This window comes from Bombina bombina, chromosome 1 (genome assembly GCF_027579735.1).
Source record: "Bombina bombina isolate aBomBom1 chromosome 1, aBomBom1.pri, whole genome shotgun sequence".
In the NCBI taxonomy this organism is placed as follows: Eukaryota; Metazoa; Chordata; class Amphibia; order Anura; family Bombinatoridae; genus Bombina; species Bombina bombina.
The window spans coordinates 1,500,931,235-1,500,944,534 of NC_069499.1; the positions used below are offsets into that span (position 1 = coordinate 1,500,931,235).

Sequence of the window (13,300 nt, forward strand, 5' to 3'; positions counted from 1 at the left end):
ATATAATGCTTTATAAATGATTTTTCTTCTAAATAAATGCTAAATATCAGCACTTAAAGGGATATTCCAGCCAAAATTGGAAACCACATGGGTGCATTTCGGTATTGAACAGAAGCATTTCCATCTAATAAGAAGAGAGTCCACGGCTTCATTCATTACTTCTAGGAATACAGAACCTGGCAACCAGGAGAAGGCAAAGACACCCCAGCCAAAGTCTTAAATACCTCCCCCACTCCCCTCATCCCCCAGTCATTCTTTGCCTTTCGTCACAGGAGGATGGCCGAGAAGTGTCGGAAGATTTCGCAGTAGTCTCTTATGGAGGGCAGTACTCTTCGGAATCGGACTGGAGTTTTAAGTAGTCCTGTCAGCCTTTCAGTGAGAGCATGGATGAAAGTTACAGTCCGGAGATGCAGGGAGAGTCTTTCTGCGAAACCATCCCGACTCATATTAACAGCTCCTTAAGCAATCAGTGTTGACGAGTATCACTGCCTGCTTTCTTCACTCAAGTCCATGTCAGTAGCGCTGCTTGCTATACAATGTCAAACTTGAGAGGCCATGTTCCTGTTCCACAGTGTTGATTCGGGTAAGATTGTTTAATTTTCTATAATAATGCAAGAAGACGGGGTCACAGTGTGGCTCCTTTATCTGTATATAATCAAGGGTTAATATCTCTGGAAGGTGATTATTGAACAGGGGGGGATGTATACATAATGTGTTTTATTGTGTTTTGCTGCGACATGTGTGAGATGAGGCTCTGGCAATGTGGAACAGTCAGGTTTTTCCCTCCTTGATTACTGAGCAGCATGTTTAGTTGGCGCGTTTTTTTCCCTGGCTGCGGGGGAGGTCCTGCATGGTACCAAGTGACTGGGTGTGGCCTCTTACTCTTCCTTTCCTGACCGTCGGTTGCAGGAGACGTTTACAAGGTTTCTCTGTGGGCTTTGGTCATAGGAGGTGATGAGTGCCCCTTCCATTGGAAGTATAAAGGTGCCAGTTAATCCTTTTCTGTAGTCCTTATAAAGCGCAAGCCATGGAGGACTCTGATATGTTAGAGGGTACTCCTTTTATCTAATAAAATTAAATCTAATGCCTGTGTTTATTGTGAGGAGGTTTCGGTATCTCCGCCTGCTCAACTTTCCACATGCCTTGACAAAATAGTGATATCTAAAAGAAATAAAATGTTTAGTACCAATGAGCCGTCCACCTCTTAGGGGTCTCCATCCCGTGAGGTGCGTTCTCTACATTCATCTCCGATTACACATGCAGTTCCCCAGTGCACTTCTAATTCTCCTGCGGGGGAGGGGCCACATTGCTGCCAGATTTTGCTGAGCAGTTGCAAACGGCGGTATCTTCGGTCATTAGTGCTTTACTTATAGGGATCTGGCCCTAAGGTGGATGGAGCTATCTCCACGCTCGCTAAACGCACCACTAATCTGCTTGAGGATAGTTCATCGTTTAAGGAACCTATGGATAAGAAATTAGAGACCCTGTTAAGAAAAATGTTTCAGCACACGGGGTTAGTTTTTCAACCTGCGGCCGCAGTTGCTGCGGTGGTGGGAGCCCCTACTTATTGGTGCGACTCTGTCCGAGATGATCGAGGTGGAGACTCCTCTCGATGAAATTCATGAAAGAATTAAGGCCCTGAGGGTTGCTAATTCGTGTGTGTGTGTGTGTGTATATATATATATATATATATATATATATATATATATATATATATATATATATATATATATATATATATATATATATATATATATATATTATATTCCTAACAGACAAGAGACGTTGCAAGATTGTTTCCAGCTGTCTTGCCCTTCAATCCTCCTCAAGGCCATCAGTGGCCCGGTGCATGGAGGTGATTGGGCTCATGGTATCCGCTATAGATGTCATTCCATTCACCAGGTTCCATCTCCAGCCTCTTTAGCTGTGCATGCTGAGACAGTGGAACGGCGATCATTCTGACCTCCTCCCAACTGATCTCTCTGGACAACGGCTAGAGGGAATCTCTCTCTTGGTGGCTCCATCCAGATCAGCTGTCCCAAGGGACATCCTGCCTCAGGCCATCTTGGGAGATTGTGACTAAGGACGCGAGTCTTTCAGGTTGGGGAGCGATTTGGGGTGCCAGGAAGGCACAGGGCAGGTAGAATCAGAAGGAGTCTCTTCTCCCGATCAACATCCTGGAACTTCGGGTGATCTTCAACGCTCTGGGGGCTTGGCCCCTCCTGAGTTTGTCCAAGTTTATCAGATTCCAGTTGGACAATATTACGTCGGTGGCTTATATCAACCATCCGGTGGCTCCCTAGCCATGAGAGAAGTATCTCGGATTCTGGAGTGGGCGGAGGCCCACGATTGCTCGCTATCGGCGATCCACATCCTGGGTGTGGACAACTGGGAAGCGGATTTTCTCAGCAGACAGTTGTTTCATCCGGGAGAATGGTCTCTTCATCCCAAAGTGTTTGCGAAAATTTGCAACAGTTGGGTGACTCCGGCGATAGATCTCATGGCGTCCAGACTCAACTTCAAGCTACCCAGATACGGATCGCAGTCCAGGGATCCCCAGGCGAAACTGATAGATGCCTTAGCAGTGCCTTGGGGATTCAACCTAGTGTACATTTTTCTACCGTTAGCACTTCTACCTCCGGGTAGTGGCATACATCAAGCAGGAGCAAGCGTTAACTATTCTGATTGCTCCATCGTGGCCACGGAGGACGTGGTTCGCGGACCTAGTGGGGATGTCATCTTCCCCTCCATGGAGGTTGCCCTGTTGCAGGGATCTGCTGGTACAGGGCCCCTTTGTGCATCAGAATCTAGATTTTTTTTTTGAGGCTGACTACGTGGAGATTGAACGCTTAGTCTTAGCCAGAAGAGGTTTTTCTGCAGGCTCGCCAGAAACACCAGTTATGAAGCAGCGGTCTAAAGACTGCCGCTCCATAACCTGTCCGCCTGCTCTGAGCAGGCGGACAGACATCGCCACAATTCAACCCGATCGAGTATGATCGGGTTGATTGACACCCCCCTGCTGGCGGTCGATTGGCCACAAATCTGCAGGGGGCGGAGTTGCACCAGCAGCTCACAAGAGCTGCTAGTGCAATGCTGAATACGGAGAGCGTATTGCTCTCCGCATTCAGCGAGTCCCCTATGTCAGAAAGGAGCAGTAATTACTTTAACTGCAAAATGAGCAGGTGCAGGATAGATGCGCCTGCATGGAACTTACTCCTGTATTGTAAACTGAACGTGTGATAAAAGTGAAAAAGTTGATGAAAGTTACATTTAAGGGCTCGATTTATCAAGTTAGGGCGGACAGGGGTGCGGGTAGCAATTCGGTGCCAGAATTCAGCATTGCACATGAGCGCTATTTTGCGGTTGCGTGCAACACTGTGACCCCTGCCTGCGCACAGCCAATCACGTGCGAGCAGGCACTCTCAATCTTGCCAGTCAGACGAGACCAGGAAATTGAAATTGTCCACCTAAGATGTGGGAAAGAGGTTAGGAAGCAGCGGTCTGATGAACGCTGCTTGATAAATACTGACAGCAGGTTCTCTTGTGAGAACCAGCAGTCATAGGGGGCGAACGGCTTGATAAATCGAGCCCTTAGTGGTATAAATAGACAGAGTGTTTATAATTTGGGTCTTTCTCCCAGCCTGATTGAGAATCTCAGATGCATAGAATATGTATAGGAACAAATACTGCAGGCTCTCCCCTCTTTTTAAAACTGGACCTTTTTTTTTTTTTTCCATTGTGCACGGATCCAAAAATACAAAATTACTTTTTTTTTTTTTGGACCCATGTTCAATCATAGAAGTAAGAAGCTGGGGTATTTTTTTCCATACATGCTTTATTGGAGATGGCAATCCTATTATTTGTGGTTCATTAATTGCGGGAGCTGCTTCGTAGATGTATAGAATAAGCAGCTTACTGCATCTAGTAGAGGTAAAAATCCCCAAATCCAGAATTCCATAATCCAAACTTATTCTAAAATTCAAACTTTTTAATTAAAAAAAAAAAAAAAAAAAGATCAGAAACTACATTTAGGTTGCATGTATAAGCTGTTTTATGACATGTAAATATTGCCTAAATTACATTAGTATTCCAAAATCCAAACCTTTATACGGGCTAGGAAAATGTGTTTTAATACAGTCTTGTTTTAACCAAAGATGATAGATGTTCCCTATATGTAGAACATGAAATAATCTCTTTAGCACTGAACCTTGGTTAAAGGGACAGTCAACACCAGAATGTTTGTTGTTTAAAAAGAAAGATAATCCCTTTATTACCCATTCCCCAGTTTTCCATAACCAACACTGTTATAGAAATATACTTTTTATCTTTGTGATTACCTTGTATCTAAGCTTCCGCAAACTTCCCCCTTATTTAAATTATTTTGACAGACTTGCATTTTAGCCAATCAGTGCTCACTCCAGGGTAACTTCACGTGCATGAGCTCAATGTTATCTATATGAAACACATGAACTAATGCCCTTTAGTGGTCAAAATGCATTCAGATTAGAGGCAGTCTTCAAGTTCTAAGAAATTAGCATATGAACCTCCTAGGTTTAGCTTTCAACTAAGAATACCAAGAGAACAAAGCAAAATTGGTGATAAAAGTAAATTGGAAAGTTGTTTAAAATTACATAAATCATGAGGTTTTTTTTTTTTGGACTTGGCTGTCCCTTTAAGAAAGTTTTTTTTTTTTCTTTAAATCTTACTGTGACTCGACATATACACAAAAATCGTAGGAACCAATGATGTATAGCTTGATAGGGTAGGATTCTTAGCTGGGCTTAGAAAAAAATTAAGACTTTTTTTTTTTTTCTTCTATTTTCAGGGGTTTTGGAAAACAAGGATTTCAGTGCCAAGGTAAGCACTTTTATTTTTATCTTTACAATTTTCACATTTCTTTTTCAATTTTTTTGTTGTTTTTTTTTATTAAGGATCATTATGTAAGAAAGATTTACTATATTGCCATTTAGAGAAGAATAATAGCAAAAGTCCTATATATATGTGTGTGTGTATATGTGTGTGTATATGTGTGTGTATATATATATATATATATTGTGTTATAAAAGCACTTTGTTTCCCACACATGGACATTTTATTAATTTATATATTTGTTTGCGTGATTGTTCATTATTACTTACAAGAAATAAATAAAATTACCACTTTATAGATTTAACAAAGAAAAACATAATTTATGCTTACCTGATAAATTCCTTTCTTCTGTTGTGTGATCAGTCCACGGGTCATCATTACTTCTGGGATATAACTCCTCCCCAACAGGAAATGCAAGAGGATTCACCCAGCAGAGCTGCATATAGCTCCTCCCCTCTACGTCAGTCCCAGTCATTCGACCAAGAATCAACGAGAAAGGAGTAACCAAGGGTGAAGTGGTGACTGGAGTATAATTTAAAAGATATTTACCTGCCTTAAAACAGGGCGGGCCGTGGACTGATCACACAACAGAAGAAAGGAATTTATCAGGTAAGCATAAATTATGTTTTCTTCTGTTATGTGTGATCAGTCCACGGGTCATCATTACTTCTGGGATACCAATACCAAAGCAAAAGTACACGGATGACGGGAGGGATAGGCAGGCTCATTATACAGAAGGAACCACTGCCTGAAGAACCTTTCTCCCAAAAATAGCCTCCGAAGAAGCAAAAGTGTCAAATTTGTAAAATTTGGAAAAAGTATGAAGCGAAGACCAAGTTGCAGCCTTGCAAATCTGTTCAACAGAGGCCTCATTCTTAAAGGCCCAAGTGGAAGCCACAGCTCTAGTGGAGTGAGCTGTAATTCTTTCAGGAGGCTGCTGTCCAGCAGTCTCATAGGCTAAACGTATTATGCTACGAAGCCAAAAAGAGAGAGAGGTAGCAGAAGCTTTTTGACCTCTCCTCTGTCCAGAGTAAACGACAAACAAGGAAGAAGTTTGGCGAAAATCTTTAGTTGCCTGCAAGTAGAACTTGAGGGCACGAACTACATCCAGATTGTGTAAAAGACGTTCCTTCTTTGAAGAAGGATTTGGACACAAGGATGGGACAACAATCTCTTGATTGATGTTCCTGTTAGTGACTACCTTAGGTAAGAACCCAGGTTTAGTACGCAGAACTACCTTGTCTGAGTGAAAAATCAGATAAGGGGAATCACAATGTAAGGCTGATAACTCAGAGACTCTTCGAGCCGAGGAAATAGCCATTAAAAACAGAACTTTCCAAGATAACATCTTTATATCAATGGAATGAAGGGGTTCAAACGGAACACCCTGTAAAACGTTAAGAACTAAGTTTAAACTCCATGGTGGAGCAACAGCTTTAAACACAGGCTTGATCCTAGCTAAAGCCTGACAAAAGGACTGGACGTCTGGATTTTCTGACAGACGTCTGTGTAACAAGATGGACAGAGCTGAAATCTGTCCCTTTAAGGAACTAGCTGATAAACCCTTTTCTAAACCTTCTTGTAGAAAAGACAATATCCTAGCGATCCTAACCTTACTCCAGGAGTAACCTTTGGATTCGCACCAGTATAGGTATTTCCGCCATATTTTATGGTAAATCCTTCTGGTAACAGGCTTCCTAGCCTGAATCAGGGTATCAATAACCGACTCAGAAAAACCACGTTTTGATAAAATCAAGCGTTCAATTTCCAAGCAGTCAGCTTCAGAGAAGTTAGATTTTGATGTTTGAATGGACCCTGTATCAGAAGGTCCTGTCTTAGAGGTAGAGACCAAGGCGGACAGGATGACATGTCCACTAGATCTGCATACCAAGTCCTGCGTGGCCAAGCAGGTGCTATTAGAATTACTGATGCTCTCTCCTGTTTGATTTTGGCAATCAATCGAGGAAGCAGCGGGAAGGGTGGAAACACATAAGCCATCCTGAAGTTCCAAGGTGCTGTCAAAGCATCTATCAGAACTGCTCCCGGATCCCTGGATCTGGACCCGTAGCGAGGAAGTTTGGCGTTCTGGCGAGACGCCATGAGATCTATCTCTGGTTTGCCCCAACGTCGAAGTATTTGGGCAAAGACCTCCGGATGAAGTTCCCACTCCCCCGGATGAAGAGTCTGGCGACTCAAGAAATCCGCCTCCCAGTTCTCCACTCCCGGGATGTGGATTGCTGACAGGTGGCAAGAGTGAGACTCTGCCCAGCGAATTATCTTTGATACTTCCATCATTGCTAGGGAGCTTCTTGTCCCTCCCTGATGGTTGATGTAAGCTACAGTCGTGATGTTGTCCGACTGAAACCTGATGAACCCCCGAGTTATTAACTGGGGCCAAGCCAGAAGGGCATTGAGAACTGCTCTCAATTCCAGAATGTTTATTGGAAGGAGACTCTCCTCCTGATTCCATAGTCCCTGAGCCTTCAGAGAATTCCAGACAGCGCCCCAACCTAGTAGGCTGGCGTCTGTTGTTACAATTGTCCAGTCTGGCCTGCTGAATGGCATCCCCCTGGACAGGTGTGGCCGATGAAGCCACCATAGAAGAGAATTTCTGGTCTCTTGATTCAGATTCAGAGTAGGGGACAAATCTGAGTAATCCCCATTCCACTGACTTAGCATGCATAATTGCAGCGGTCTGAGGTGTAGGCGTGCAAAAGGTACTATGTCCATTGCCGCTACCATTAAGCCGATCACCTCCATGCATTGAGCTACTGACGGGTGTTGAATGGAATGAAGGACGCGGCATGCATCTTGAAGTTTTGTTAACCTGTCTTCTGTCAGGTAAATCTTCATTTCTACAGAATCTATAAGAGTCCCCAAGAATGTAACTCTTGTGAGAGGAAAGAGAGAACTCTTCTTTTCGTTCACTTTCCATCCATGCGACCTTAGAAATGCCAGAACTAACTCTGTATGAGACTTGGCAGTTTGAAAGCTTGAAGCTTGTATTAGAATGTCGTCTAGGTACGGAGCTACCGAAATCCCTCGCGGTCTTAGTACCGCTAGAAGGGCACCCAGAACCTTTGTGAAGATTCTTGGAGCCGTAGCCAATCCGAATGGAAGAGCTACAAACTGGTAGTGCCTGTCTAAGAAGGCAAACCTTAGATACCGGTGATGATCTTTGTGGATCGGTATGTGAAGGTAAGCATCCTTTAAATCCACTGTGGTCATGTACTGACCCTCTTGGATCATGGGTAAGATTGTCCGAATAGTTTCCATTTTGAACGATGGAACTCTTAGGAATTTGTTTAGAGTCTTTAAATCTAAGATTGGCCTGAAAGTTCCCTCTTTTTTGGGAACCACAAACAGGTTTGAGTAGAACCCTTGTCCTTGTTCCGACCACGGAACCGGATGGATCACACCCATTGTTAACAGATCTTGTACGCAGCGTAGAAACGCTTCTTTCTTTATCTGGTTTGTTGACAACCTTGACAGATGAAATCTCCCTCTTGGGGGAGATAATTTGAAGTCTAGAAGGTATCCCTGAGATATGATCTCTAGTGCCCAGGGATCCTGAACATCTCTTGCCCAGGCCTGGGCGAAGAGAGAGAGTCTGCCCCCTACTAGATCCGGTCCCGGATCGGGGGCTCTCGGTTCATGCTGTCTTTGGGGCAGCAGCAGGTTTCCTGGCCTGCTTGCTTTTGTTCCAGGACTGGTTAGGCTTCCAGCCTTGCCTGTAACGAGCAACAGCTCCTTCCTGTTTTGGTGCAGTGGAGGTTGATGCTGCTCCTGTTTTGAAATTCCGAAAGGGACGAAAATTAGACTGTCTAGCCTTAGCTTTGGCCTTGTCTTGAGGTAGGGCGTGGCCCTTACCTCCCGTAATGTCAGCGATAATTTCTTTCAAACCGGGCCCGAATAAGGACTGCCCCTTGAAAGGTATATTAAGTAATTTGGACTTAGAAGTAACATCAGCTGACCAGGATTTTAGCCACAGTGCCCTGCGTGCCTGTATGGCGAATCCTGAGTTCTTAGCCGTAAGTTTGGTTAAATGTACTACGGCCTCCGAAAAGAAAGAATTAGCTAGTTTAAGGACTCTAAGCCTGTCCGTAATGTCGTCTAGCGTAGAGGAACTAAGGTTCTCTTCAAGCGACTCAATCCAAAATGCTGCCGCAGCCGTAATCGGCGCGATACATGCAAGGGGTTGTAATATAAAACCTTGTTGAACAAACATTTTCTTAAGGTAACCCTCTAATTTTTTATCCATTGGATCTGAGAAAGCACAGCTATCCTCCACCGGGATAGTGGTACGCTTAGCTAAAGTAGAAACTGCTCCCTCCACCTTGGGGACCGTTTGCCATAAGTCCCGAGTGGTGGCGTCTATTGGAAACATCTTTCTAAATATTGGAGGGGGTGAGAACGGCACACCGGGTCTATCCCACTCCTTAGTAACAATTTCAGTTAGTCTCTTAGGTATAGGAAAAACGTCAGTACCGCCGGTACCGCAAAGTATTTATCCAACCTACACAGTTTCTCTGGTATTGCAACAGTGTTACAATCGTTGAGAGCTGCTAAGACCTCCCCTAGTAGTACACGGAGGTTCTCCAATTTAAATTTAAAATTTGAAATATCTGAGTCCAATCTGTTTGGATCAGAACCGTCACCCACAGAATGAAGCTCTCCGTCCTCATGCTCTGCGAGCTGTGACGCAGTATCAGACATGGCCCTAGCATTGTCAGCGCACTCTGTTCTCACCCCAGAGTGATCACGCTTGCCTCTTAGTTCAGGTAATTTAGACAAAACTTCAGTCATAACAGTAGCCATATCTTGTAATGTTATCTGTAATGGCCGCCCAGATGTACTAGGCGCCAAAATATCACGCACCTCCCGGGCGGGAGATGCAGGTACTGTCGCGTGAGGCGAGTTAGTCGGCATAACTCTCCCCTCGCTGTTTGGTGAAATTTGTTCACATTGTACAGATTGACTTTTATTTAAAGTAGCATCAATACAGTTAGTACATAAATTTCTATTGGGCTCCACCTTGGCATTGGAACAAATGACACAGATATCTTCCTCTGAGTCAGACATGTTTAACACACTAGCAAAAAAACTTACAACTTGGTTATAATCTTTTTTAGCAAAAAAACGCACTGTGCCTCAAAGAGGTACTAACGATTAAATGACAGTTGAAATAATGAACTGAAAAAACAGTTATTGCATCAAACTTTAAAACAACACAACTTTTAGCAAAGGTTTGTTCCCATTAGTAAAAAACAACACTAATTAAATTTGTACATAAGAAAACAAAACAACGTTTTTTATACACAGTCACTATAAGAATTCTCACAGCTCTGCTGAGAGAATTTACCTCCCTTCAAAGAAGTTTGAAGACCCCTGAGATCTGTCAGAGATGAACCGGATCATGCAGGAAATATAAAAGTAGCTGACTGGAATTTTTTGATGCGTAGCAAAGAGCGCCAAAAACGGCCCCTCCCTCTCCCACACAGCAGTGAAGAGAAACGAAACTGTCACAATTAAAGCAAAAAACTGCCAAGTGGAAAATAATGCCCAAATATTTATTCACACAGTACCTCAGCAATGTAAACGATTCTACATTCCAGCAAAAACGTTTAACATGAGAATAGTTATTAAAAGGATTAGTGACCTTTAACACAGTAGTTCCGGTGAAATACCATCCCCAGAATACTGAAGTGTATACATACATGTCATTTTAACGGTATGGCAGGCTTTTCTCATCAATTCCATTCAGAAAATAAAAACTGCCACATACCTCAATGCAGATTCATCTGCCCGCTGTCCCCTGATCTGAAGCCTTTACCTCCCTCAGATGGTCGAGAACAGCAATATGATCTTAACGACTCCGGTTAAAATCATAGTAAAAAATCTCTGTCAGATTCTTCCTCAAACTCTGCCAGAGAAGTAATAACACGCTCCGGTGCTATTTTAAAATAACAAACTTTTGATTGAAGTCATAAAAACTAAGTATAATCACCATAGTCCTCTCACACATCCTATCTAGTCGTTGGGTGCAAGAGAATGACTGGGACTGACGTAGAGGGGAGGAGCTATATGCAGCTCTGCTGGGTGAATCCTCTTGCATTTCCTGTTGGGGAGGAGTTATATCCCAGAAGTAATGATGACCCGTGGACTGATCACACATAACAGAAGAAACAAATATCTTTCATGTACACACAAGATTAGACACTTAAAAATTAATTTGTGTTAAAGTTTGAGGTAATTTTTTTTTTAAATTTGTTTTGGAAAACTGTCAACTTTTTCTGTTTATGAGCTTTTTTTTTTTTTCTTTTCTTTCTACCTAAATGATTCCTTTAAACAGAGAATTGTGCACAAGGTTGTGGTGGGGATGGAGTTTGCCAAATACCATTTCACTTTTTTTTTTGTTCTTTTTTGTTGCAATTTTAAAAAACAAACAAACAAATGTGTTTTTACTCCTTGTTTATCACAAAAGCTGCAGTAGTAAGCTCTATGCCAGACTACTGCTTTCTGTTCTGGTGCTATGAGTCTTCCTCGCTGCTTCATCAAAAGCTTCTTTGTGCATGATATTTATTTTACTGCAAAGATTTCTCTTTTTTTTTCATTATTTATTTGTCAGTAACTGCTGTCTGTGAATCACGCTGTGTGTGGGCGACTTTAGAATGAAACCACTATATATTCATTGGGATTTTTTTTTGCCATTCAGGCTTTCTTGTTTATTTTTCCATATTTCCTCATGTGTTTTAAATCTTTTGAAGACTACCTGTAATTTGCATTCTATTTCATGCTGTCTCTGTTCATTGCTAGATAAGTGTTTTATATATAAGGTATGAATCTGAACATTTTATTTACATAACACACTATACCAAACCAAAGTATGAATCAGCTGTGTAAGATTGTGAGATATTTGTATTTGAAGAGGTTTTTGTACTATTAAGGAACCTGTGCCATTGTCAACATTGGAATTCCATACTCCATGTTGTGTTTATGTAAAGTAGTGATAGCCAGCAACACATGGAAGCCTTAAAGGGACAGTGGACTGTAAAACTGGTTTCTCCATAAAAGGATATTGTACACTAGATTTTTCTTTGCATAAATGTTTTGTAGATGATCCATTTTATGTAGCCCATCAGGTGCTGTTTTTGTAACAATGTATAGTTTTGCTTATTTTAAAGAAAAAACATTGTGCTGATTTTCAGACTCCTAACCAAGCACCAAAGCTTTAGATGTATACTGATGTATACAGACTTCAAATTGCTTTTGTTTGTATAATGGGTCTTTTCATATGCAGGGGGGGTCTGCTCTCAGCCCATTTCAGTGGGTGTCCCAGCCTAACCTCATCAATTTGGTAGTTTCTAAGTAAGTTTTTAAAAGGTTTTATACTGTATTTTTATATCAGTATCTTTGCATATTATTCTTTATAGTAGTTGTTTATTACACACAGTAAAATGAAAATTGGTGTTGACTGTCCCTTTTTAATGTGTTTCCAATTACTTATTATACCACCCACAGAGTTTAAAATGTGTGGGAAACAAGCTAAATTATAGTGGATGTAGCCCTCAATACTGCTAATTAGCTGTTACTTTTTGCCTACATTATAGTAGCACAATTATTTTATTTTTATATATCGTAATAGCTTATCTATCATCCAGTCTGATCTATTATCTAGTCCGAGGGTCCAAGAGAGACCGTATATTACAGTTCAGAAGTTCTAACAATATTGTCATTTTGTTTTTCTAAAATAAGTAAAATAAGGTTCATTAATTGGGACCCAAGGGTGGTCTCCTCTGGTTCCAGACTACCTTCCATAGCTTTTTGCATGGTATATTACTGAGAGGTCCAACAGTGGCCTCAATTGTTATTTTGAAGGTGTATAGTTTGAATGGCAAATATATATGTATACAGGTATTCCTGAAGTATATCATATCAAAATGTAATGTTTATCTTGTTTGGCTCACTTCCATTGTAAGCATTGACACAATTTTTCTGTATAATATTTATTGACATATACTGAATGTATGCCTCAAATTGAAATTAAATAAAATACAAATAAAAATGTGTGGGAAAATATTCCAATACAATAGGCTGATCTTGTAGAGCGAGAATACCCCCTTATCTTATCTAAATATTTACACAAAGTCACATCTTCTTTATTAATGTTTACTCTAAGGCCAGACCTTGGAAAAAACAATGGGAACCGAACATTTTAGTGCCTCTTCGTCACAACCTCCCACTGGGAGCATTATTTCATCTAAAGCTTCTTGTTTACAGGTTGTTGTTGTTGTTTTTTTGTAACCACTAACCTAAGTTCAGAAATGTTCAGTATGGTTGGGGATAAAGCTGGCAAAAAACAGCTATTTAAAATAAGAAAATAAAGGTGATGGAGCTATTTGTAAATAATTTAACACTCTCCAGTAGGTAA

The 13,300-nt window shown here is 41.5% G+C and overlaps 1 protein-coding gene across 3 annotated transcripts in view; it reads left to right on the forward strand.

The window, feature by feature from the left end:
• PRKCA (protein kinase C alpha) overlaps nucleotides 1-13,300 on the forward strand; it is an 897,250-nt gene that overhangs the window by 12,938 nt on the left and 871,012 nt on the right. For all 3 annotated transcript variants that reach the window (XM_053707823.1, XM_053707833.1, XM_053707842.1), the window contains exon 2: nucleotides 4,826-4,857. In XM_053707823.1, the coding sequence (XP_053563798.1) occupies nucleotides 4,826-4,857 (32 nt within the window). The remainder of the gene's footprint in view (nucleotides 1-4,825; nucleotides 4,858-13,300) is intronic.